The sequence below is a fragment of the Macrotis lagotis genome, chromosome 3 (genome assembly GCF_037893015.1).
Source record: "Macrotis lagotis isolate mMagLag1 chromosome 3, bilby.v1.9.chrom.fasta, whole genome shotgun sequence".
NCBI classification, from domain to species: Eukaryota; Metazoa; Chordata; class Mammalia; order Peramelemorphia; family Peramelidae; genus Macrotis; species Macrotis lagotis.
The window spans coordinates 54,764,489-54,791,320 of NC_133660.1; the positions used below are offsets into that span (position 1 = coordinate 54,764,489).

Sequence of the window (26,832 nt, forward strand, 5' to 3'; positions counted from 1 at the left end):
CTCACCTCAGAGAAATTTTAAGCAGCTTGGGAGAACAAAGTTTCTGGAGGAATAAAAAGATGGGGAAAGGCACAGACATTCCCAGGAAAACATGACCTTTGCACTATGATTTAGAACCTTTTCTCCTAATCTTGGCCCTTTTGAAATGTCCTCATCCTTCAAGCCCTTATTTTAAGGAAATGAATACTGAGAGATGACAGAATTCCTAGATTTAATTAAGTATTTTTACCATTTCCCAGATGGTCTGGTATCCCCAAACTACCAATTGTTTTTGCCCCCAGATCACTGTGGTTGATGCTCCTCAGATGGTACCATTGGAGAGGAAGACCACTCCCTCCCACCTTCACTTTTTTTTTAGGTTGTGTTGAATAATCCATAACATAGAAGTACATATGCATGATTTGTGGCTATGTTGGGGAATCATGCTCAAACAATTCTTGTCAATGGCACCTTTTATTTCCTACCCTTGGGCAAATTCCCCAGTCCTTAAAGCAATTAATTGCCTGCTAGGGACAAAAACCCAATGTTTCTGACTGTAAAATGCAGGGGATACTGGACATATTCAATGGAGTAGATATTGGTATATAAACTCTTTGATGGCACAATGTTTGGCACCAAACAACCCTTAATAAAAACTTTTTGAGTTTTCTTTCTGTAATTTCTTTCATAAATTCTATGTATTTATGCATTTAGATATATAATGTACTAGATGTGTGTGTTTAATCTGTAATTTTTTTAAGAGTTCCATCAATAGTCATTTTCTTTTGGACCAAGAATCCTGGGTCATTAATTTTATTTTTTCTACAAATTCCATGATTAATTGTTAGTTAACTTTCAGTTAAGTTGGTGGAAAGGATCTTTTCAGATCAGTAAAAATCACACTGATTTAGAAGATTCTATGGGTTCCAAAGAACTTCCCTCAGATGGAGGAGGAAAAGAAAAATTGTGGCTTGAGGAAAAATAAAACCCTAGTAAGAATAATTTGGAATCACACTATCAAGATTAAGACAAAACCACTGTAACCAAAATCAAAAGAAATGTAGTAAATTGGGAAACAATTTTTACAACTCGTATTTCTGTCAAAGGACTTATTTCTAAAATATACAGAGAACTGAGTCAAATTTTTTTAAAAAACAAGTCATTCCCCGATTGACAAATGGTCAAAGAATATGCAAAGGCAATTTACAGCTGAGAAAATCAAAGTGCTCCATAGTTATATGAAAAATTGCTGTATATCAATACTTATTAAAGAGATGCAAATTAAAGCATCTCTGAGGTACCACCTCACACCTCTCAGACTGCCCAATATATCAGAAAGGACAATGAACAATGTTGGAAGGGATGTGGGAAATCTAGGACACTAATACATTGTTGGTGGAACTGTGAACTCATCCAACCTTTCTGGAGAGCAATTTGGAATTATACCCAATGGACAACAAAAATGTGCAAACCCTTTGATCCAGAAATACCACTACTGGGTCTATACCCTGAAGAGATGATGAAAAGCATTACTTGTCCAAAAATATTCATAGCAGCCCCATTTGTGGTGGCAAAAAATTGGAAATTAAGTGAATGTCCTTCAATTGAGGAATGGCTTAGCTAACTGTGGTATATGTATGTGATGGAATACTATTGTGCTATTAAAAACCAGGAGGGATGGGAACTCAGGGAAGCCTGGAAGGATTTGCATGAACTGATGCTGAGTGAAATCAGCAGAACCAGAAAAACATTGTACACCCTAACAGCAACATGGAGGTGATGATCAACCTTGATGGACTTGCTCATTCCATCAGTACAACAATCAGGCACAATTTTGGGATGTCTGTGAAAGAGAGTACCATCTGTATCCAGAGAAAGAATTGTGGAATTCAAACAAAAACCAAAGACTATTACCTTTAATTTAAAAAAAAAACCTGTTATCTTATTATGTAATCTTACTATCTCTTATATTTTATATTTTTTTCTTAAGGATATGATTTCTCTCTCAACACATTCAATTTAGATCAGTGTATAGCATGGAAACAATGTAAAGATTAACAGACTGCCTTCTGTTGGGGGGGTTGGGGAAGGAAGCAAGATTAGGGGAAAAATTGTAAAATTCAAAATAGTCTTTCACAAAAAAAAGAAACAGGGAAAAAAAATTTCTCTTGGGGCAGCTAGGTGGTTCAGTGGATAGAGTACCGGCCCTGGAGTAAGGAGGACCTGAGTTCAAATCCAATCTCAGACACTTAAATAATTGCCTAGCTTTGTGACCTTGGGCAAGTCACTTAACCCCATTGCCTTAAATTAAAAAAAAATTTCCCTTGATGTTTTGTCTTCCTTATAAAATATTGATGTTTTAATTAATTTAATATTAATGAGGGGACAGCTAGGTGGCACAGAGCACCAGCCTTGGAGTCAGAAGGCCCTGAATTCAAATCCAGACTCAGACTCTTAATAATTATCTTGGCATGGGATCTTGGGCAAGTCACTTAACCCCTATTACCTTACAGAAACTAAAATAATTAATATTAATGTGTTTGAGTATTAAGTTTTGAAGATTCTGAAATTAAAATCAAATCACTACTGCCATTGGTGCTGGAAAGGCAGTTTCAATCCCCTGAACCATGACTCCACTCAGTCTTTCTGTAACTTTCCAAACCAAAAATGCTCCAATGAAATTCCCCTGAATGCTATCTAATTTTATAAAACTATTTTAGAGTGCTTTAATTTACTGTAAAATATTGGATATAATTCAAGTATAGATCCAATTGTCCTGTGGTAACTTTTATTAGATAATTTAAGTTTTTAAGAATAGAATGACAGATGTGATCAAGACTATTCTGTTAGAGTATTATTCATTCTATGAACTTAATGAGTCTTCTGGTTGAAAATTAAATGGCATCTTTTTTGAAAAAAACAAAAGAAAAGATATTCCCCTATGTGTCATTTCCCCTCTATTAGAATATAATCTCGTTGAGGACAGGGACTTCATGTTTGTATTTGTATTCCCCAGCACTTAGTAGAGTATTGGGCACATAATAAGAACCTAACAAAATCTTTTTGTTCATTAATTTAATCAATTCAAGATCTATACCTATGCATGGAATACTCATGAGTCTATGGATACATTGAAATGTTGAATTTTAAAGCCCTATGGATTCTCTGCTCTAAAAGGCAAGGTTAGAGAGCCATCTTGGTTTGAACATAAATTGTCTTCATGAGAAGTTATTATCTTTTTGCATACTCACCTCTACTGGCATATTTGAAAGTGCACTATATTCCTTTGAATGGACAATAGATATATTGAAAGTTGCTTTTTTGTTGGGCTCATCAAAACAAGGAAATGATTTCCGTGCATCTGTTGGCTCATGATCTGTAGCTGCTATACTCCTAAGAAACAAACAACCAAACAAAATATATGTTGACTCAACTCAAGATACCATGTTTCACATTCCTATAAAAGACAAATGACATAATCTTTAGAGAGTAAGCCCCAGTGAAGACCTGGGTTCAATTCAACATAGGAAATATGTGACCATGGACAGAGAATTTTTACACTTATGGATTTCGTATATTAATGAACCAAAGATCCGGATCATTACCCCCTTTATTTCTGACCAATACCTATCAGATAACTGCCAAACTTCTAGCCCTGAACTTTCTTCCAAGTTCCAGTCCCTCATTTCCATCAGTCTACTTTTTATCTCCACTCAGTTGTCCTGTTTATACCTCAAATTTAACATGGCCAAAGCTGAATTTATCATCTCCATTCCCATCCCTCCAAAATAGATGCTCCTCTTAACTTTCCTGATTCAATCATTCAGACTCAAACCCCTCATTTTTGACTGCATAGTCTCTCATATTCAATCAGTTGCCAAATCCTCTAAGTTCTACTTTCAAAGTATTTCTTTCATGTACCATCATCACCTTTCTTACTCCACTCTGCATCTATGGAATTTGTCAACTCCATAAATGATACTCTTCCTAGGTTAAGCTCTAATCTCATCTCCAATTTCATCACCATTCTCATTGATTCAAGCATGGTCTTGACATCACCTCCCACAGCTTCCTTCCCCCTCTCTTGATTGGAGGGCTGAAGCAGAGAGCACCAAACTCCTCCCAATTCCTTCCTTTATAAAGAATAGAAAATATATATAATATAGAGAAACTGGACTTTGGGGGGGGGGTCATTCTGTACCTGCTGCCCTGCCTGTTTTTTATTTCATTCTTGTGGAACAAGATACCACCATGTTGGGTAAGTGGGAAAGTAGAGGTACTTTTCTGCCTCTTTTTGTATGTTATCTCCCTCCCTCCCATTAAAATGTAAACTCCTGGAGGGAAGGGACTGTTTTTCTTTTTATTATATACCCCAGGGCTTTAAAGTGCCTGGCACAAGGTAGACAATAAATGTTTATTGAACTGGATTGAATTATATTCCCACTGTCATTATCCTACTTCACGACATCTCCTGCTCAAAAATTTTTAATGATTTCCCATTTCCTACAAAATAAAAGCTAAACTCCAGGGCCCTGTACAAAAATGTCTCATCCTGTCTTTTGTTGCCCCATCTTGCCAACCTCCTCTAATATTCTATACCTCACCCAGTTTAAATTTACTTATTTTTTCCCTAAATGTGCCATCATTTTCTCACTTCTTTCCATTTGCTTATGCCATATCCTCTGCCTGGATTTCCCTCCTAGATCTGTCAAACTCTTCCAAACCTTTAAGACCTTGCTCAAATGCCACTTTTTTCATTACGCCTTTTCTGGTTCACTTTAGACCATAGGTAACCTACTCCTTCACTCTATTCATAGAACATTCTATATCTAATGCCATAACTGAGACTATGAATTGCATTCAAACCAATTGTGATCTAACTTATGTCTCCTAGTAGATGGCAAATCTACTGAGAATAAAGACTGTACCATACTTACTTTTGTGTCTCATATAATGGCTTACATATGTAATGGAGTCATGACCCTATTTGGGATTTTCTTGCCATTTCCTTCTTAGTTCATTTTACAATGAGGAAAACTGGTGATGGTTACAGATGAGGGTTAAGGGACTTGCCCAGGTTCACATCACTACTACACGTTTAAGGCCAGATTTGAACTCACAACAATGAATCTTCCTGTCTCCAGGCCCAGGGTTGGATTGAATTAAAGCTTCCTCAAATTTTTAGTTTATAAAAGAAACAAAACTTTGAGAAAATCTTCAGATTCAAATGACTGGGGATGTGCAAAGGTAAAAGATTCATTAGGATATTATGGAGAGAACTTTAGACTTTTAGTCCTCAATCTGGCTTCAAATTTCAACTTCATTTACCTCTGTGACCCTGAGCCAATATCACTGCTCTCATCTCAGTTTTGTTATTGTTAAAATTAAGAGATTCTTTGAAGTGATATTTATGGTCATTTTCAACTCTTAAATCTTAAGACATGGTATAAGAGTAAGGGTACAAGTACTATTCCTTGGCTTTCTTTAACTTCAACTAAAATCACATCTTCTACAGGAAGTTTATCTAGCCCTCTTGAATTTAATGTCTTTCCTCAAGAAATAGTTTATTAGGGGCAGCTAGGTGGCACAGTGGATAGAGCACTGGCCCTGAAGTCAGGAGTACCTGGGTTCAAATCCGGCCTCAGACACTTAATAATGAACTAGCTGTGTGGCCTTGGGCAAGCCACTTGGCCCCATTTGCCTTGCAAAAAAAAAAAAAAAAAAACAACTAAAAAAAGAAATTGTTTGTTTAGATTTGAGAATTAACAGACCTGAGATCAAATTCCAGTTCAAATATTTATTAAATCTCTGACTTTGGACATATCATTTTATTCTTTAGATTACAGTAGGGGATTCAGAACAAAGAACTTTTAGAAGTCTGGTGAAACACATAGTCTTCCTTTCTCAGAATATTTTTTAAATGCATAAAATACAAAAGAAACAAAAGGAAGTAAAACATATTGAAATACAATGATCATTTTTTTAAGTTTATGGATCTGAAATTAAAAGAAAAATTTTCACCCTAAAAGCTTGTTTGGTTTTGTTTTTGTTTCTAATGAATTAGACTGGGTGATTCAGGAAACCCTTTCTAGTTTTAAATCTATGAGAATATAAACAAGCAATTGATGCCACCTGGTTGAGAAACAAGTGAAGAAGTTTCTTTGAGAAGGAACTGAAGAGGGAGAGGCGGTCTCTCACATTCCTTAGAAGTACAGGACAGCTGTGGGCTGTCATCAGATGGGAGTACATTCCATTGTCTCAGCCCCTCTCCCAAATGCCACATTCCTTTTTGTATGATGCAGGGGACAAAAACCAGAGTCCATCCTATACAGAAGGTAGAATTTTGAGCAGTCTTGCTTGTATGTTAGCTATTTTCTTTTTTTTTTAAGCCAAAACAGCCTCCTTTGACATAAAAATATTATAGTATAATATTTAATGTATCAAGCTGCGTGACTCTAGGCAAATGTGACCCAATGAATTTTTATAAATTATAGAGCAAGCATTCATTTCTTGCATTGATAGAAGGAATTTCCTGGTCAGGAGCTCCCTGTATTGATGAGACCCCAGGTCTAGCCCAAATGCGCGCGTGCGCGCGCACACACACACACACACACACACACACACACACACATGCACATGCATCCATACACCACACAAAAAATAGAATGGAAACAAAAGAATCTTTTATCTTTCTCCTGAGTAAATATTCAAAATGGTACCGCATGTAAGGTAAGTAAAAGTATTTTTTTTAAAAAGTGAAAGAGTCAAAGGAAAGGATTACTGTTCTCTACACTGATGATTTTTTTTTAGAACACTGTCCCTTTTTAAGGATTAAGGAACACAGAGTAAGAAAATGTTCTCTTCTCAAGTTTACAATCAATTCACAGAAAACAAAGGCTATGCCTTTATTCCTTATAGGTCAGAGAAAGGCATTTACTATTCCTGGATCCTCAATGGAAACATAATAAAATCATGTTGAATTTATCTCTAAATATTTACACTGCAAAAAAATGCATTTATATTGATAAATTCAGTTATGGTAACCTAGTACCATATGTATGCCACATGAAATACTCTCCTTCCTCCACCTTCCCTGGCTTTCTTTAACCAGTTAAAATCCCATCTCCTACAGGAAATTCATCCAGCCCCTCTTAAATTTAATGTCTTTCCTCAAGAAATTGTTTTATTTTATTTTTTTATCTTTTATTTAGATTGTTTGTAAATATTTGTTTGCCTATTACCTTCTCCATTTGATTATGAGTATGTTGAGAGCAGGAACTCTTTTCTCTTTAACTTTTAGTACTTAAAGTTTCTAATACCCAGTATTTGTTTAAGTACAGTGTATGATTGATTGTTATATTAGCAGATATGATCCTATCTCAAAGTAAGGAAGATATACAAGTAAATATATATATTTACATACATGTATAAATATAGGTGGGTGAGACACATGCACACATTTAGATATCACTATCACCATTATTCTTCAATAATATACAAAAATGCTAGCTCTAGCAATAAGACAAGAAAAAGAAATTGAAGGAATAAATATAGACAATGAGGAAACAAACTATAATTTTTGTAGATGATATGATGTATACTTAGATACATAATACACATGTGTACATATGAACACACATATTGCTTGTAATCTTGCTTTCTAAGACTGTTTTTTTTTTAATGTGTCTGACTCTCCATGATCTCATTTGGGTTTTTTTGTGTGTGGCAGAAACACTTAAGAGATTTTTCATTCTCTTCTTCAGCTCATTTTATGCATGAGGAAAATGAGACAGCGACTTGCTCAAAATCACACAGTAAGAATTTGAGGTCAGATCTAAACACAGAATGAATCTTTTTGACTGCAGGTCTGGCACTCTATACATTGTGCCTGTCTAAGACTATAAGAGCAGGGCAGTCCTGTCTCTAAGACTGTAAGTTGCCTATTAGGTATTACTCTGCATTGGTAGTGAGACTTTTCTCACTGAGAGTTCCCCACACCAAGAAATTCATAAGTCTAAGCAATAATTTAAAAACGATATTTCAGAATTTTTCTCAGCTGTGCCCCAGAAATAACAAACATATTCATAAAATGTGGACTATCTGTCCCTTTTCGACCCTTCCTTCAGTCACAGCATCTGCTGATTCTATTTGTGACTTCTAACAGTTCTGCTAGTGGGCTGAAGGTGGTGGCAGCCTGAATGGAGGCAGATTGTTGCCAAAGGCAAGCAGATACAGGGATACAGAAGGTTCAAGGTCAAGGCTATGGACAATGAAGGAATTTGTTTTGCTTGCCTATGCAGATCTGATGTAAAGATTTTATTTATTGTTTTTCCTGGCAGTTGGGGGAGAGTGGGAAGGAAAAGAAATGAAATTTTGTTCATTTAAAAAAATTAAAAATAAAAAACAGTGGTTGCTAATGAAATAGAAAAAAACAAGTTATCTGTTTTCTTAAAGTTCTCAGCTTATTTCTGACAAAGGCAGACATAGTGGATAAGTGACAGAAAGACCTGGGATCAAGTCCACACCCTGGTATGTGGGGGATCTCTGAGTCCTAAGGCCTAGGCAAGCCTTTCAACAGATAAATTGCAGAGCAAATATAAATATTCATTTTTAGAGGGAGTTCCTCTCCCCCACAAGAATACTAATGACCCAATTTCAGACCAAAATTATTATCCTCACAACCACACCCTTCTGAAGAATATGACTTCCTCAAACCAGGACAGTAGAGGGAATGTCTCAATCCTTTTCTCATTTTTACTCTATAAACTGATCTCTTGATCAATTCAAGAAGAGTTTTACTTTCATTTTCCTCTGAAAAGGGTGGAAAAAGTCAGTAAAGGTGGAAGTCTAAGTGTAGAGTCAGGTAAAACAGAGCTTAAATTTGACCTTGGACACTTTTTTCGCAGTGTGACCCTAAACAAATCATTTAATCTTTTCCTTATCAACTTCTTCAACTATAAAATGGAGAATAAATCACATAATCTTTTCTTTATCAACTTCTTCAACTATAAAATGGAGAAAATGATATCATCTATATGTGAAATGTATAATTATACATAATAAATCACTTAATATATCTTATCATCAAATAATATTTGTAAATACTTAACACATGATGAATGGCCAATGTATACAAGTTTATTTCTTTCCCTTAAGGGCCTGATGGCAAGAATGCTTGGTAATGCAAATAATCAGTCCATCCTGCCCACATGCCCCTAAGATATCCCCAAGTAAGCCTATATAAATATATATATATATATATATATATATATATATATATATATATATTCTTCAGCTCATTTTACAGATGAGTTCAATCTACATACAAGTTAAAACATCACTCTCAGTATTTCATTGGTCTTCCAAAAAAAAAAAAAAAACAAAGAGATGAAGAACCTGAGTTAAGTAACTTGTCCAGAGTCACACCAGTATCAGAGGCCAGATTTCAACTCAGAAAGATGAGTTTTCCTAGTTCCAAGTCCAGTGCTCTAAACACTATGCTACCTAATTTCCCCTTTTTTGTTTTATATTATTGTAACTTTCCAAACTACTCTCATCAGTATAGTACAGTAAAAGAAAACAGCTCAATACATTGACCTACTATAGGCATATACCCCAAGAAGATCAAAGGGAAGGAACAAAAGATATTTATTTATATATTATATATTACATATAAAATATTACCAATGCATATATTACTAGTACTTAATAAATATTTATGAGTTAACTTTTATTAATTGGTTTATATCCCATAATACATTGTTAACTAATAATTTATGATTTATTTATGAATGCCCTGATTGTGGTACCTGAAAATAATGGAATATCATTGTTCTGAAAGAAATGAAAACTATATAGAAAATTGAGAGGTCCCAAAATTTATAATTGTATCAGAGTTTATAGAAGAACCAGGAAAACAGTCTGAAGAAAGAGCAACAGAAAACAAATATAAAAAACCAAAGATATCAATAACTTAAAATAAAAAACCATTGGCCAAAGTATGTCTCCTACACCTGTAATCTACAAGTGCTATTCTGAGGACTGGAAGGCTACCTTCACCATCTGTCCTTTGAAAATATTTCTTGAATTCTGAAGTTGTCATTCAATGTTATTTTCTTTTATATTATTATGGTCATTGTTTAATTCATTCTCCTGGTTCTGCTTAATTCACTTCATCCAAGTCTACATTTACTGCTAAGAAAGAAAATGAATTCATAATCGTTCTGAAATTGTAATCATTAGATATCAAATTTCATTGTAATGAAGGATAACCACTTTGGAAATATCATTCTTTTATAAGAAATCAGAGAAAACCATAAATTGAGTTAAAGATGTAATCTGATACATTTTTGTGTTCAGAATCTAGCCAAGGGCAAACCCTGTTGTAAAAGTTTTCATGCAGCAACCCCCCAAATGTCAAATATTAGGAACTTTTCAGTTGATGAAAAAATCTAACTTCTGGAAAGAAGATTCACAATTCTATGAAAACTGGCTCAGGGCTACATGGTAAATGAAAATGAATAGCACTTCAGAAAGAAAATTCTTAGAGACCTTGTTTGGTTTAAATTCCATTTAAAAGTATGTTTTCATATCCATTGTGGTATAGTCATGGAAAATAGCCCTTTCAGAGCACAATGTGCCCAGTGCTATTCTTAGGTGTGCCTTGAATAATTCTGATGCCACTTGGACTTTCTGAGGTGTCAGACTATGGCAGAGTCACTTTAACCTTTGTTAAAAAGTCATTTGCACAACCCACTGATTCTTAGGAAAATTTTGCAGTTTATCCAACTGCTCTAAAATATGTCAGAACAAAATTGTTTTAGAGAGGATTGTAAAGAAGGGAACTGATGAAGCAAGTCGGAACCACTTATTCTGAGCTAGTTAAAAATTAAAAAAAAAATAAACTTTTGCATATCTTGTGTCATTTTGTATTCTCTTTTCAATGAGGATGCTCATGCTGTGGTCAGCCAGAGAGGGACATCAACAATTTGGCCAGCTGAATAGCAACGGGGGTCAAAGGAAGCCACTATGAAAAGAGCTTCCTCTACAGCTGCAAGAGTCATGGAAAAGAACACAAGACATAGGACACAGGATTGTAGAAGCATCAGACACCTTGGATATTAGCTAGTACAACTCACTCACTTTGATGCTTAAGATCTGGCTTTTTCCTACTTGAAAGAAACAAAGAAATCTACCTCCTACACATACAGACTCAAGGGATTAAGAATACAGTATTTTGTATATACAATTTTAGACTCATTCAATATATTGGTTTGTTTTGGTGAAAAACTTTAAAAATAATTGAAAGAGCCCTGGGAAGGGAAAAAAGGGAGGGGATATATATATGGAAATGAAGGAGAGATAAACTCAGAAGATGGGGTAATTATTTAAAAGCAGGTTAGAAATGACAATGAAAGTTTATATTATTTCTATAGCTCATTCTATTCTAGCATGAACTGATCCTGGTTTCTTAAGAACAGAATATATCGATTTTAACAGAACATATCAAATTTAAAATTCTAAACAAAATAGATTTGATGTTTAGTTAAGCTTAGATTGAATTTTTACAGGAAAAACATCCAGAGTTAAATATTAGTGTCTCATCAAAATACTAATGATAGAAGTTCAATTTTTCCAGGAAAAATAGGTGAAAACACCTCATAATGTTTTTTTTCCCCCCGACATGTTCCTTCCCCCCCCCCCCCTTACTACAAAGGATTCATTGTTGTGTCCTTGAAAGCTGATAGGAAAGAATTCACAGATTTTATCTCAGGAGAGATCTTCCATCTGTCCCAAGGAAGTTATTTTAGATGATCCTGTGATGAAATGAGCCCAAATGCCAGGATCTGGGGAAGTAGGGCTGTCAGGATCCCCCAGACATACCCCAAAGGGAATGAGGCATAAAGTACACTAAATAATGCTGTTTTCTTTGATCTTGACCTTGAGACATTTACTTCAAGAAAATCCCTATACTGTTCTCTGGACCTAAGTCCACTGGTCAGCTTACACAAGGGAACACTCAATAAATAACTGAACTAACCAGAAGTTTCACTGTCACAAGGTCTTATCTGTCTTTTTTTCTCTTTCCTCCAAGCATTTTTTAAAAAGATTCTGCACAAAGAAGGAGAGTTATTTTTTATTTATTTAAGGCAGTGGGGTTAAGTGACTTGCCCAAGGTCACACAGCTAGGCAATTATTAGGTGTCTGAGGCCGGATTTGAACTCAGGTACTCCTGACTCCAGGGCCGCTGTTCTATCCACTGTACCACCTAGCTGCCCCGAGAGGTGTTTTTTAAATAAATTGGAAGTTCTATGATATGCTAGCTATAGATAGTCCCAGTATTGGAGAGGCTGGTTTACTCCTTGGGGCTACCAGCATGAGTTGGTGTCTTCAGACAGCTAGTTGGTCCAGTGAGTAGAAGACTGGACTTGGAACTAGGAAGACCTGAGACCTTTACAAGTTGTGTGACCTTGGGCAAATCACTTAACCCCTATTTGCCTCAGTTTCCTAATAATAATAGCATCTTCCTTTATGGAGGTGTTGAGAGTTTCAAAGAAGATAATAGCACATTTATATCTGCTTATTCCCTTCCGTTTCCCTTCCCACCCCCACATCCTTTCTCCACAGCTCAGCTGTATTACTTTCTTTGCTTTACTAAGAATATAGCATTCTCATCTGTATCAGATTGGTCACTGCTATGGGGTGGGGAGAGGGAATGGAGGATGGTCAAAAAATGTGGAACTCAAAAACTTGGAAAAGGATGAATATTGAAAACTACCTTTGCATATAATTGAAAAAATAAAAATCAATAAATAAAATTTAAAAATAAATATTTAGTCCTCTCAGATAGATAGACTACATAACAATATCAGAGCCTTAAGGAATCTCAGAGATCATCTAGTACAATTTACATATGAGGATACTGTGGTTCAGAAAGGTCTGGTAGACTGGGAAAAGTACTGCACTTGAAATTAGGGTCAGTCAGTAAACATTTATTAAACATCTACTATGTATCAGACATAAGTGCTGGGGAAACAGAAAGAAGCAAAAACAGCCCCTGCTTTCAAGGAGCTTCCAATCTAATATGAAGTTATAATTATAGGACCTAGGTTCAGATCCTGATTCTATTACCCACTTTCAACTTTGGTCAAATCACAATCTTTCTGTGCCTCATTTTCCTTAACTATAAAACGATGACCTCTGAGATCTTTTCAACTTGATTAATTTATTTAAAGTACCCTTTTAGGGGCGGCTAGGTTCCATAGTGGATAGAACAGCGGCCCTGGAGTCAGGAGTACCTGAGTTCAAATCGGGTCTCAGACACTTAATAATTACCTAGCTGTGTGGCCTTGGGCAAGCCACTTAACCCCATTTGCCTTGCAAAAAAAAACAAAACAACAACAACCTAAAAAATAAAGTGCCCTTTTTATTTTCAGTCGAGTAATTTACTTTCTCTCCTCCCCTTCCCCCCCTTCCTCTCCATCTCTGTCTCTCTCTCTGCCTCTCTCTATCTCTCTCTCTGTCCTCCCTTCCCCTCCACCAAGAGCCACTTTAGCTAGGCTGTCCTCCTCCAGTGTTCTTGGTCTTATCACTGGGTATGATTTCCCCAGGCATTTTTGCTGCATGCAGGCTATTTGAGACTGGTACTGTGTCACTGTCTTTTGTCTCTGTAAATCTTTCTCAGTGTATTGGATGAGGAAAGCAAATTCTTATCTCCACTAACCTTTCAGTTTTCTCATGATTAGTAAAATCGTAGAAATCTTTCATGCACAGCACTTATAAGTTCTGTTTTCACCCATGACTCATTTTTTTCTCTGTTTACTTTGAATGATCTGTGTATATATACATATATATAGTATTTCTCATTTTTTATTATTTATAATGACCATTATTATTTATAATTAATAATTTGGTTACTAAATTACTTTTATAATAACTATTACTACTAATTATCATAGATCTAGAATAGGAAGAGATTGCAGAGTCCTTCTTGTCCATTCCCTCATTTTACCAGTGAGGAAATTGTATTACTTATTCACTATCACAAAATAATCATTGAAAATAGCTAATATTTATATAGTACCTAATATGTGTCATCCACTGTATTAAGCCCTTTATAATTATTATCTCATTTGATCCTTGTAGCTATTATTATTATTAGTCTGATTTTATAGATGAGGAAACTGAGGCAAACAGGTGAAGGGACTTATTCATGGTCACACAGTTAAGCAGTGTTTGAGGACAGATTTGTACTCAGGTCTTCCTGACTTCACATCTTCTATCCATTGCTCTACTAACTGTGCCGTAGTGGGGGGATCTAGACCCATGACCTCTACCAACAGAGCCCATATTCTTTTCACTGCATCATGCTTCCTTCACATTTCCTTAAGGTGATTTCTACTTTTGGATGAAACCAAGTATCTTCACTTATTGTTCAAAGCTATCTTAATTATTAATAATAGCTAATATTCATATAGTATTTTATAGTTTGTAAAGTGCTTTACATAAATCTCATTTTGTCATAACAAACATGTGATGTGGCTATGGATGAAGAAACCAAAGCAAACAAAGATGACTTGTCCAGAATCATACAATTTGTAAGTGTCTGAGACCAGATTTGAATTCAGGTTTTCCTGAATGCAAATGCTGCATTCCTAGCCACTTCTTGGTGTGGTCTTCCCAATGGTTAATAGAATCTTTATTTTGCCAGCCTAGTAGATTACCTTTTTCTGTCTAAGGGATCAGCTCTCAGTCCATTTAAGAGAAGAAGTGATTGGGAGATTTCTTTTTTTATATTTAATATTTATTTATTCTCATTTTGTACAAATAATGTTTTTTATACATTAATAAAATATTCTTGTTTAAGAGTAAACAAAATACCCCCTCCCCCCCAAAAAATATAGACTCACTTGAGCGATAAAATAAAGGGGAGAGAAAAAAATTGGAATTAAAAAAATAATAGTAATAATTGTAGGTATGGCCAGGTGGCTCAATGGACGGAGCACCAGCCCTGGAGTCATGAGCACCCGAGCCCACATCCTGCCCCATAGACCCAACAATCACCCAGCCTTATGACATGCAAGCCACCCCAACCCCACTGCCCTGCAAAAACCAAAAAAAAAAGAAAAAAGATCCAAAATAAAATAAAATAGTAATAATAGTAGGGGTGGCTGGGTGGTGGACAGAGCATCGGCCCTTGAGCCAGGAGCACCCGGGTCCAAATCTGGCCTCAGACACCCAAAGATCACCCTGCTATGTGGCCCCAGGCAGGCCACCCAGCCCCATTTGCCCTGCACCCCCCAAAATAATAATAATAACAAATGTGCTTGAGTCTTTGTTCCAACACCAACAACTCTGTCACCGGTGGATCACATTCTTTATGATAAGTCCATCCCAAAAGTCACTTCCATATTTTTCCACCATTGCCATTGTTGATCACAACTCCCTCTTTTCTTATTTCTCCACTACCATGTACTCTATTTTCTCTCTCCTTTCACTCTGACTCTGCTGTAGGGTAGCTGAGTGGCACAGCAGACAGATCCCTGGCCCTGGGGCAAAGAGTCCCTGAGCCCCCATACCACCCCAACTGGGAGATTTCTAAGCCCAATGAAATTCTAAGTCATTTCCCATTGCTATAACTGTTCATTTCCCAAGTACTTTTTGATTATTAATCCCTCAGACTACTCCAACTCTGGGAGGGCAGTCTTGCACAATTCTGATTTTGAGGTTTATAATGCAGAGAATACTTTTACCATAAATTCAGAGTAATATACATGATTCCCCCACAAGGAAGATGAGCACTTCATGATGCCATCCAACAAAATAGTCAATGACTTCTTGCTTAACACAGCCCTCAGGGACATGAACTTTTCCTTTCCCTTCTTCTGTAACTCCATAAATACTTACCATGTCAGCTCTTTTCAGAACTTTTGTACAGTATGTGGTTCAGAATATGAACTTCAAGAGTCTTATCACTTAATCATTTATTAACTGCCTACTCTTCTAGTTCTCATGCTAATTTCCTTGTCATATCCTTAAATAATAATAATAAAATGACTGCTAAGTGGCACAGTGGTTAGAGGGCTGGATTTGGAGTTAAGAAGATTCACCTTCCCGAATTTGGATCTTATCAGACACTGAGTAGTGGTGTGATCCTAAACAAGTTGCTTAATTCTATTTGCCTCAGTTTTCTCATCTGTAAAATGAATTGGAGAAGGATGGCAAACCACTTGAGTATCTTTGCCAAGAAAACTCCCAAATGGGGTCCTGAAGAAGCAGATACAATTGAAAAATGACTTGACAAAATTCATCTAGTAATTTCAAGTTTACAAAGGCTTTACTTTACGTAGTATGCCATTTGATTTTCAACCAGCCTGTGAAGAGGGTCCAATTGTTATCTACATTTTGCTGATGCAGAATTGAGATTCCAAGATATTAAATGACTCCAAATCTTATACCCTATGCCATCTGTTGCCTAAATCAGAATCAGTAAGACTTGAATTCAAATCCTGCCTCACATATTTACCAGCTATATGAACCTGGTCAAGCCACATAAGCTTTCTCAGGTTCCTCATCTAAAATGAAATGATTTAGTATGTGTAAAAGAGTAATAATAGAACCCACCTCACAGGGTTGTTATGAGACTCAAATGAGATAGCAGATCTTGTAAATATTTTATATATATATATATATAATATCCTTAAAAGACTATTTGATTTCTACTCCCAATCCAAGCTCTTCTTTGATCCCTAAGAGAGTATTCTATTTTTTCTTTTTATCTAGGTTCTCCCTCTACACCGTTGGCCCCAAAATAGTCTTTCCTGTAGCCAGTTAAGATCTACCTAGCAAGCTACCTACACCATAAATAGAAGAGCTGGCTTTCCTGGGAACAAATTGTTATCTCACCATTGCTGATAAGAACCAAATAATGCTTTCATAAGGACACACTGAGTTGATTTACCTGAAGCCATGGCCATGACCTCCCCCTCCCATCTCCTACCATGTCCCCTTTTTTGGTTGGCTCAACCCAGACTCTGATTTTTCTCTTTTTCAGTCATGTCTGGGACCAGCTCCCTTTTTCCCCCAAAATGGGGAAAAGTCTTCTAATTATTTGCAAATTATTCTTGCTCCCATACTTGAAAGGTACCAGGTAACTTGAAAGGCACCAGGTAACTTGAAAGGTACCAGGTAACAGCTTTGTAGAACCTCTTTTAAAATGTAGTGCTTTCATTGTGATACTCTCGAGTGAGACTGTAACAAAATCACTTAAGCTCTATAAGACTGAGTTTCCTTATTTATCTTATTTACCTCATGGAATTTCTGGTTAGAAAGTGCTTTGTAACTCTAAAAATAAAATGGGAATTATTCTTATTGTTACCAGAGGCCATACATTCAACAATATATTCCCCTCACCTTTTTATCAAATTTCTCTATTCCTGTCTCTCCTTTTTGGGGACTGGAGCCTTTAGTGGTTACCAACTTGGATTTAAGTCAAAAAAGGCGCTATTCCAAAGCAAACTATGACTAAGACAGGCTAAATGACCTACCCAAGATCATACAGCAGAGTCACAAATGAATCACAATTGCATCCTCATCAAAGCTGGGACTGGCTGGTACTGTGTTCCTCTTCATGGTTACCCCTGGGAGTTCTCTGACGTCAATTCCTTCCCTCCCTTCCCTTTTTAGTTTGTGAATATTTTTTCCAAGTTCCTGTTTCTACAACAACCCCAAAAATAATAATGCTTCAATAATGTGGGAGCTTCTTCTCAGCATTGACTATTTACTCCATTGACACAAATCATGAGCCCCCTTCCACTTTAGACAAGCTTTGTGAAAGGCTGCAACTAAAAGAATTCACTTCTACAAGCACATGTGTGTGTATTGCATGTGTGTGCGTGTGTGGCCACCTGTATACATAAGCATATTGTGCATATATGTTTGTGTGTGTGTGTGTGTGTGTGTGTGTGTGTGTGTGTTGTGTGGTTTTCCAAGTGAGGCTGTTAAGCAGTTATAGCAACAAAAACGGAGAAGTTTGGAGTAGGGGCAAAAAGAAGGAATTAAGAATTCAGTTGAAGACCTGTTTAGTTTGAGGTTTCAGTGAGATGTCTTGGAATATGATATACATGTGTGCACAAGGGTATAATCCACATTATTTCATTGAGCAACTTTTAGAAAGTATTTCATAATTGTGTTTATGTGTGTATATATGTGTATATATATATCTCTTTAATTTTCTTTATGATGCATTATGTATTGTGGTGGCTCTATATTATATATGCATATGCACATAAATCCAGTATTGTACGTATAGCTGTTCAAAATCTAATATATGAAAAAATTCTATAGTCTTTACATATTCTATGTATAAACATAATATTTGAACATATACACTGATATAGTGTTTTATATGTACATATATAGTTATAGAGATATGTATGGATAGCTCAATACACACACATGCATAATTGTATCCAAACACATAAAGATGCTAGAGACAAGCATAAGTACAACCACGTAGACATAGAGTTTGGAACCTAAGATGGAATCTTAAATAGCATGCCTTCCATGGATCTCTTGATCCCCCTCTGCTCCTCTTCCCTGACCTTCTCCTCCCAACTTCCTCATATTGGCTGTTGAACCCAGAGCTCTTTCAGTCTCCATCACAGAGAGACTCAGAAGTATTTTGGATTTTCCCTATCTCTCATCTCCCACATCTCTTACTGAATTCTTTGTCAAGTTCTATTGATTTCAACCCAGTAGTTGGGCCCCTAAAGCAATCAGAGTTGAATGTAAAAAAAATCACAGAATCGTACTTTTAGAACTTGAAGGGACAGTAGAAATTATTGTCTGAGTCCTTCACTTTCCAGATGAAGAAACTGTGATACAGAGAAATTAAAGTGACTTCCCCAATGTCACAGTTTCGAAATCAGGAAAACTTGGTTTCTAATGTCACTTTGGATTTAGCATTGTGGGCCTGTGGATAGCTCACTTAATTTCTCTGAGCTTCAATTACTTCATCTGTAAAATGGGGATATTCAGTTTAATAACTAATATTTAATAAATTTCAATATTTAATAAGCATTAATAGCTTTAATAACAAGATTGCACTAAGACTTTTGAGACACAATGTAAATTAGATTAAACACTTCAAAGAACTATATTAATACCCATCATTGACCTGCTATGGACAATGCCAGTATATTCAGAAGGAAAAAACCCACAGGGTCTGAATACATACTATGTGCACTTTTAAAATTTTCTTTTATGTTTTTCCTTCCTTTCCCTTGTTTTTTCTTTTCATTTAGTTCCAATTCCGCATTGACAACACGACTAATATGTAAATATGTTAAACATGTACAACTTTCCTATTGAATATTACTTTAATACCATATTAAAATACATTGACTAATGAAAACTTTCCCCCAAAAAACTTGGAACAGTTTTAAACATTTTAAGTTTTTTTTTAATATACAAATATATAAACCTATCCTGCATGGGTTGATGCTACGTGTGAACATTGATGGCTAAAAATATTCTCAGGAGTGTGGCTGCACCTCTTTTTCTTTTTTTCTTTTTTTTAAATAAATCTTTTAAAGGTTTTTTGGAAAATATCCCCAAGGAACTAAGAAAAAAGTGTCCTTTGCAGGACACTTGTGATTTTTAGATCCTCTGAACTGTACTAAAAACAAAATTTGGGTAAGGGAAGGGGAGAGAAAATGGAAATGGAAGAGGAAGAGAAAACAGGAGGAATAGTCTTGAAAGTGTTGTCTTTTGGCAATTAGGAGTCAGGACACCAAGTGGAGTCTAAAGGCGAGAGAAGGAAAAGTGCAAAACCAAAATTGAGGATGGGCATAAAGTTGGGGTGGGAGGGAAGTAGGGATGGAAAGGAGAAGGAGGGAGAGGGCAAGGGAAGGATCCTGACTGTTTGACACCATGGGGAGTGGGGAAGGGAGGGAAGGTTGTAGAAAAATGTGAAACTCATAAATTTGTAGCAAATTGATGGATGTTGAAAAACTACCATTGCCTATAATTGGAAAAAAATAAAATTTCAATTAAAAAAACAGAAAAAAATTATTGTTCTCTGCTTCTTGATCCTGGGCAGGAGAGGTAGAGAACAACCATATTTTTCTGAATCAAAAATAGCAAGTGTGATCTCAAAAAAAATGTTAGTCATCATTGTTATCTCCCACATCTGTTCCCTCCTTTCTACACCCACTGTCACCAACCTATTTTTTGCCTATAGAAAATCAATATCTATACACTTCAGGGATGAAACAACTAAAAGAGGAACCTTACCTATTTTTAGCTTTATTCTGTTGGGGGGAGCAATAATCTTAAATTCCATACCCTATTCAGATTCTGCCTCTAGAAAATCATAGAAATTTTAATAGCCTCTTAATGGGGAAATCAGGTATCTCCTAAAACTTCAAATAAAAAAACAATAGATTTAGAATCAAATGGATGACTTGGGTTTGAATATAATCTGTTTCCTGTATGGCCATAAACAAGTTATCTAACTCTCTGGGTCACAATTTTTCTCACCTGCAAAACTATAAACTGAATCTCATGACATACATTGCTGGACTTGTTTCCTTTTCTTATCCCACAAAATGAAAATTTCCCAACATTCCATCCTTGGACTTCTACTTTTTTCCCCCTTTATTTTATTTTTGTTGGAAATGTCATCCATTCCCATTAATTCAACTTATTTTCTTTTCTATTCAGATAACTCTCATCTACAATGAAGACACTAAATTCTTTTCTGAAATCTATTTCCACATTTCCAGCTATCTACTGGATAGCCTCACATGGATATTTTTCTTCTTTTTTCTTTTTCCTTTTATTTTTTTTCCAATTACATGTAAAGAAAATTTTTCACATTCATTTATAAATTTTCTCCCTCCCTTTCTCTCCCTAAAAAGGGAAGAATTTTAAATGGATTCTATGTGAAATTTTGCAAAACAAATTTCCATATTAGTCATTTTATTAAGAAGAGACAGACCAAGAGGGAAAAAAAGAGGAAAAAGATACAGAAAGCGAAACTAGTATATGCCTCAATTTGTATTCAGACTCTATCAGTCCTTCCTCTGGATGTGAAGAACATTTGTCATCTTGAGTCCTATAGAATTGCACATAGACATTTTTCAATCATCTTAAAAGTAATTTTCTAAAAACATTCCTCTACTTTACATACTTAAGTGTATTGTTTTGACCAAAAAAGTGCATCCACCCATCCTACCATCTGACAAAGTGACCGACCAACAATAACATGATTACAACATTCTACTTTTTTTAAACTTTATTGATTGTTAATAGAAGGTATCAACATTGGCCACTACATTTGACTTGAATTTTGCTAATAAGAAAGGTCTAGGCACTGTACCCATGATTTTACTAGTATAAGAGGAAGAAAACTCCCAACTAAATAAGGTTGGCATCTTTCTCTTACTTCTCATCAGAATTGCCTGGGGGATTAAAAAGTTGTTTAGAGTCACACAGTCAAGATGTGTCAGAGGTGAAACTTAAATGCAGGTCTTCCTAGCTTAGTTCCAAGGTCTTCTCTCTATCCACTTCACCATACTACCTCTTTTTCTGTACAATCTTATCTAAAGAAAACTCATCCTAAAAAAAAAAAAAAATCTTTTTTCCCCTCTCCCTACAACCAGTTTCTCCTCTATCTTACTAATTTCAAATATGACATTCTGCCAGTCACCTAGGCCTGAAACTTCAAAGTCATCTCCCTTGATCCCCAAATACAATTAGTCATCAGTCCCAGTCAATCTTCATTTATGTTTTTGGAATCCATCCCTTCCTCCCAATTCTCATTTCCATCTCTCTAACCCAGGTTTTTATTATCTCACAAATGTCCTGTTGCAAATGCCTTCTGCCTTGCCTTCTAATTTCTAATTTTCTCCCAATGCCAAATCATTTTACACATTGCTGCCAGGTTAATCTTTTTAAAAGACCACTTTTTTCACGTCATACTCTTGATTAAAAATCTTCAATGGCACCCCACAGTCTAAAGAATAAAACTGTATCTTACTTAGCTTGTATTCAAAGTCTTTCACAATGTCCTCTCATCTTTCTTTTCCAGCCCAATAATCTCAGTCTTCCTTTATGTAAATCCTCTTCAGAGTGGTTTATCTGTCATACCCTGAACAAAGATTGTTTTTTAATTCTGACTCCCAGTTTTTGTTCATACCTTTAACTTTATAGAGTCTTTCTACCTTTCTCTACTATCAGAATTCTGCTCATTAAATCCCACATATTCCAAAATGACAGAAGATCAAAATGGATTTGCATTTTTCTGAATTCTTGTGGTGTGGTTATGTTTGAGTCTTTTCAATGCTATCCAAAGCATTTGGGGCTTTCTTGGCAAAGATACCAAAGTAGTTTGTCATTTTCTTCTTCAGCTCATTTTACAGATGAGGAAACTGAGGCAAATAGGTTTAAGTGACTTAACCAGGATCACCCAGATGGTAAGTATCTATGACTGGCTTTGAACTCAGGAAGATGAATCTTTCTGACTCCAGGTCTGGCACTCTATCCACTGTGTCACCTAAGTGCCCTAGTCCTAAAATATTCATTGCCTGTATGTAGGTTTATCCCACTCAAACATTAGAATCATTCAAGATTCTTTGCAAGATATAACAATAAAAATAGACCTTTAAAATAATATACGAATCATCAATAATCAGAGTGAAGAAAGCAAGGGACTCTGCTCAAAAAAAGGTGATAAAGGAGAAACAGCAGAGTCCAAGTTAAACAGAGATTTCCTTTGAATAGTGAGGTCCTTAAGATGCTTCTATTTGTGGATGATATTGTACCTTACTGAGCAGTTAGGTGGTGTAGTGGATAACTATAGGGCCTGAATTCAGAAAGACTCAACTTCCTGAGTTCAAGTCTGACTTCAGACACTTACTACCTGTGTGACCCTAGGCAAGTTACTTAAACTCTATTTGCTTCAGTTCCTTATTTGTGTGTGTGTGTGTGTGGGGGGGGGGGGGGCGGGGAATGAGCTGAAGAAGAAAATGGCAAACCACTCCAGGATCTTTACCAAGAAAACCTCAAATGGGGTCACAAAGAGTCATCACGATTGAAAATAACTGAACAACACTAGGATATTACAGAGCCTCCTGGAAGATTTGACCTGATCATCTACCAAAGACTAAGTGAATGAAGAATGTAAGTTACCCAAACTAGAACATTCATTTAAATGGACAGCCTATAAAACTCAATCATCAATACATAGATCTGGAACAAACAGTGAAAATGATAGCTAATTGGACAAAGGAGGAGACAGACTGGATTGATTTGGGGGAATTGCAAAGTTCTTTTAATGACCCCTAGTTTCTCATGAAAACAAAGACTCTCTTTTTAATGCTGAAATTCTACCAGAGTTACTATGTAACATTGAGGAATGGATTAAAACTATCTCTGAAGAATTAAAAATACAGAATACAATGGGGAAGAACGTGGTACTTGCAGGTGGGCTGCAACATATCACCAATAAGAAACTTTGAAGAAAACTGACATAAAGATGTCATTGGGGAAATGGAGAATCAGAACAAAATTTGGACAAGTTGCATGGCAAAAGAGGGGATAACAGATAATCAGATGGCAAACTCCCCTGGTACCTTCATGTGTCAGGACAAAACAAGTAAGGCCATTAGTGTGTTTGTTGTCTTGGGACATTAAGGAAGGTTCTTAGCATGTTCCATGCATTACCTATGGCAAACTTATAAGACATGAACAAGTGGTCACACAAGGCAGATCTATATCACTGAAGGAACACTCAATTCTATGAGAGCACAGATCCATGAGAATTCTATTAATTGTATTTATTTCCAGAGCTGAGAAAAACACCTATGAACTGTATATAAGTTTGTAGAGTTGTAGAAACTTCAGAGGATCATCTAGTCCAAAATCTCATATTGTACATAAGAAACTTGGGGTTCAAAGAAATTAAATAACTTACCCTCAGTCTCACAATGAAAAAGTGTTAGAACTGGAATTTGAACTCAGATTCTGTCCCTCCAAATTCAGTATCTATTCTACTATAAAAAGTAGGTTGCTGCTAAGTTCTTGTAGGGCAGATATAACATCTTTTACATCATTTTATCCCCCACAATAGTGGGGATAGGTAATAAATTACCTGAATCTAGAAAATTTAAGTATCATACTCAGGTAATTATATTTTGATAAACAGCTGAGAGTATGAGACTCCAAATGTTATGGAAGATAAAGGGAAATTCTGAATCAAGACTGAGAAGGAAAGAAAAAGAACTGAACTCTGAAAAAGGATGAAATAAAAAACTTTCAGTCCTGAGGAGAAAAGGAGGCAGAGTTAAGAGAGTTAGATAATAAGGTAGAAGGAAGGAAGGAAACTTTATCCTGAAGCGAAGATATTTCCACATCAGGGCTAGATAGGCAGCAGAATGTACTGTGCAGAATAATGATATCAACAATCATAATAGCTAATATTTATGAAATGTTTTATGGTTTGAATAAAGTTATTTACATTTATTAGCTCATATGATCCTCATAACAAGCTGTGAAGTAGGTATTCTTATTATACTTACTTTGCAAATTGGGAAATTGAAGCTAAGAGAAATTAAATGAGTTCCACAATCAGACAACCAGTAAATGTCTAAGGTGGGGATGAACTTGACTTTTCCTGACTTCAAATTAAATATTTTACCCACTTTTCCACTATTAGAGATAGAACACAAGTGATATGTGTGCATGTAGTTTGTGGGAAGAGAAGGGAGATTCTAGAACTCTTGACAAGTAATAGGAAAGAATTCTGAGGTCACATAGAATGGGACAGGGTTATTTTATAACATCTTTTGAGGTTAACCTTCCAGACAAGCCATGTGGAGGATTGATGATAGACTCAGGGAACTCTGATCCTTCTGGTGCTGTGGAAAGAATGGTAAATTTGGTGTCAAGAGATCTGGATTGAAATCACAGCTCTGATATTATCAATGTGACCCCAAGCTAGTCTTAGGCTCTCAGTTCTTCATCAGTAAAATGAGAGGCACTGGAATATATATATGTGTATATATATATATATATATACACATATATATGCTTTCTGAGATCCCTTCCCAAATCTGATTTTGTGATCCTATGACAACTCAGGAAAAGTGATAGTTCCCATTTATTTCCACAAGCCTCATGCTAAATCTAGCCTTAGCAAAAAGGGAGGAGAAGCTGTCTCTCTTATTGGGTTGTAGAGAGCTCCCTTCATTCCCTCCATGAGTCACCCTTTTCCCTGTCCTTCTTAGCTTTGAGTGCCACACTGGCAAAGAAGTTAGTCTTTCTAATACCTGCAATTCTGCCAATCCTATCTTTGTGACATTCAGTGCTATGGTTTTTAACATGTATGTCATATAGATTTTTGCTGTGATTTGTAGCTGTAACATGCATGCTTCAAAGTGAGAGAGGCAGGGCAGCTAGGTGGCACAGTGGATAGAACACCAGCCCTGGAATCAGGAGGACCTGAGTTAAAATTTGACTTCAAATACTTAATAATTGCCTAGCTGTGAAACCTTGGGCAAATCATTTAGCCCCCCATTGCCTTAAATAAATTTTTTTAAAAATGAGAGAGGCAAATAATACATGAATGACAAGTAGGACTTCCAAAGTCAAAATTAAAAAGTCATAGTAGAATACATCAATAAGAAGCAAAGAATCTTTCTGAGAGATAAGCAGAGACAAAAAAAAAAAACACAGAGAATCAAAAAAATCAGAGGGAGACATAGAAAAAAAGAAAGCAGAAATGAGAAAGATAGGTTTAAAGAGAAATAGACAGAGACTGAAAGAGAAAGAGAGGTAGAGCCAAGAGAACAAACTACACATCAACAGCATTATGAGATGAACAATCTTGATGGAAGCAACTCCTCTTGACAGTCCAGAGAGCTAAGACAACTGGCAATATTATACCCAACCAGAGGAAAAACAAAACAAAACAAAACAAAACACTCAGAAAAAAAAAACACCCCTACTGAATCTGATGAACACTTTATAAAAATTATCTCTGATGTATCTCCTTCCCCTAATCCTAATTCCACATGCCAAAAATTATTAATTTGTAAATATGTTTAACAAAATATGTATCTAAAATGCTAACCTGACTGTCCCCTACAGAGGGAAAGAAGGGTGGAGGGAAATTTTGTAACTTGGAAATATGCATGTACAAATGGATGGAAATTAAATAAATAAATAGAAAATAGAAAAAAGAAAAGAAAAAAGAGAGAGATAGAAAAGAGAGAGAAAGGGAGAGAGACAATGAGAGAGACAGAGAAAAAAAAAGATGAGAACAAAAGTTAAGAAACCAAAAGAGACTAAGAGAGAGAGACAGACAGAGACAAAGGCAGAGAGAGAGAGAGAGACTGAGAAAGTTGTGGGGTGGGAGAAAGAGCCAATTGGCCACAGACAGGTCTAATACCAACAGACTGATCACACTAACAGCAAGGTAGCAAGTCCAATATTAGTACCCATCCCTGTACATCAAATCATCCTAAAACAGTTCATATTAATTTCTAATCTATTTTTAAATTGTATTAAAAAGATGAAAATTTGAATTGACTTGAATTGAATTTTATGAATGTCATAAATTATGAAACCTTCTCTTTTATATGAAATAATTATACTGCTCTAATTACATACCCCACACATTTCCTCCCCTTTCTTGTCCCTGCAATCTAAACACTAAATGGAAAATACTGAAGCTTATAAATCAATCTACAATCTCTCTCAGGGCTTGTAATCCACAACAAAAAGAAGATTGGTCAATCCAAGTAAGATTTTACAATTTGTTCCAGGAGATTTTGAAAACCACATGAACAG

The 26,832-nt window shown here is 35.8% G+C and overlaps 1 protein-coding gene across 2 annotated transcripts in view; it reads right to left on the reverse strand.

The window, feature by feature from the left end:
* The window catches only part of ENPEP (glutamyl aminopeptidase), a 113,104-nt gene that overhangs the window by 82,516 nt on the left and 3,756 nt on the right, over positions 1–26,832 (reverse strand). For both annotated transcript variants that reach the window (XM_074228708.1, XM_074228707.1), the window contains exon 2: positions 3,231–3,372. In XM_074228708.1, the coding sequence (XP_074084809.1) occupies positions 3,231–3,372 (142 nt within the window). The remainder of the gene's footprint in view (positions 1–3,230; positions 3,373–26,832) is intronic.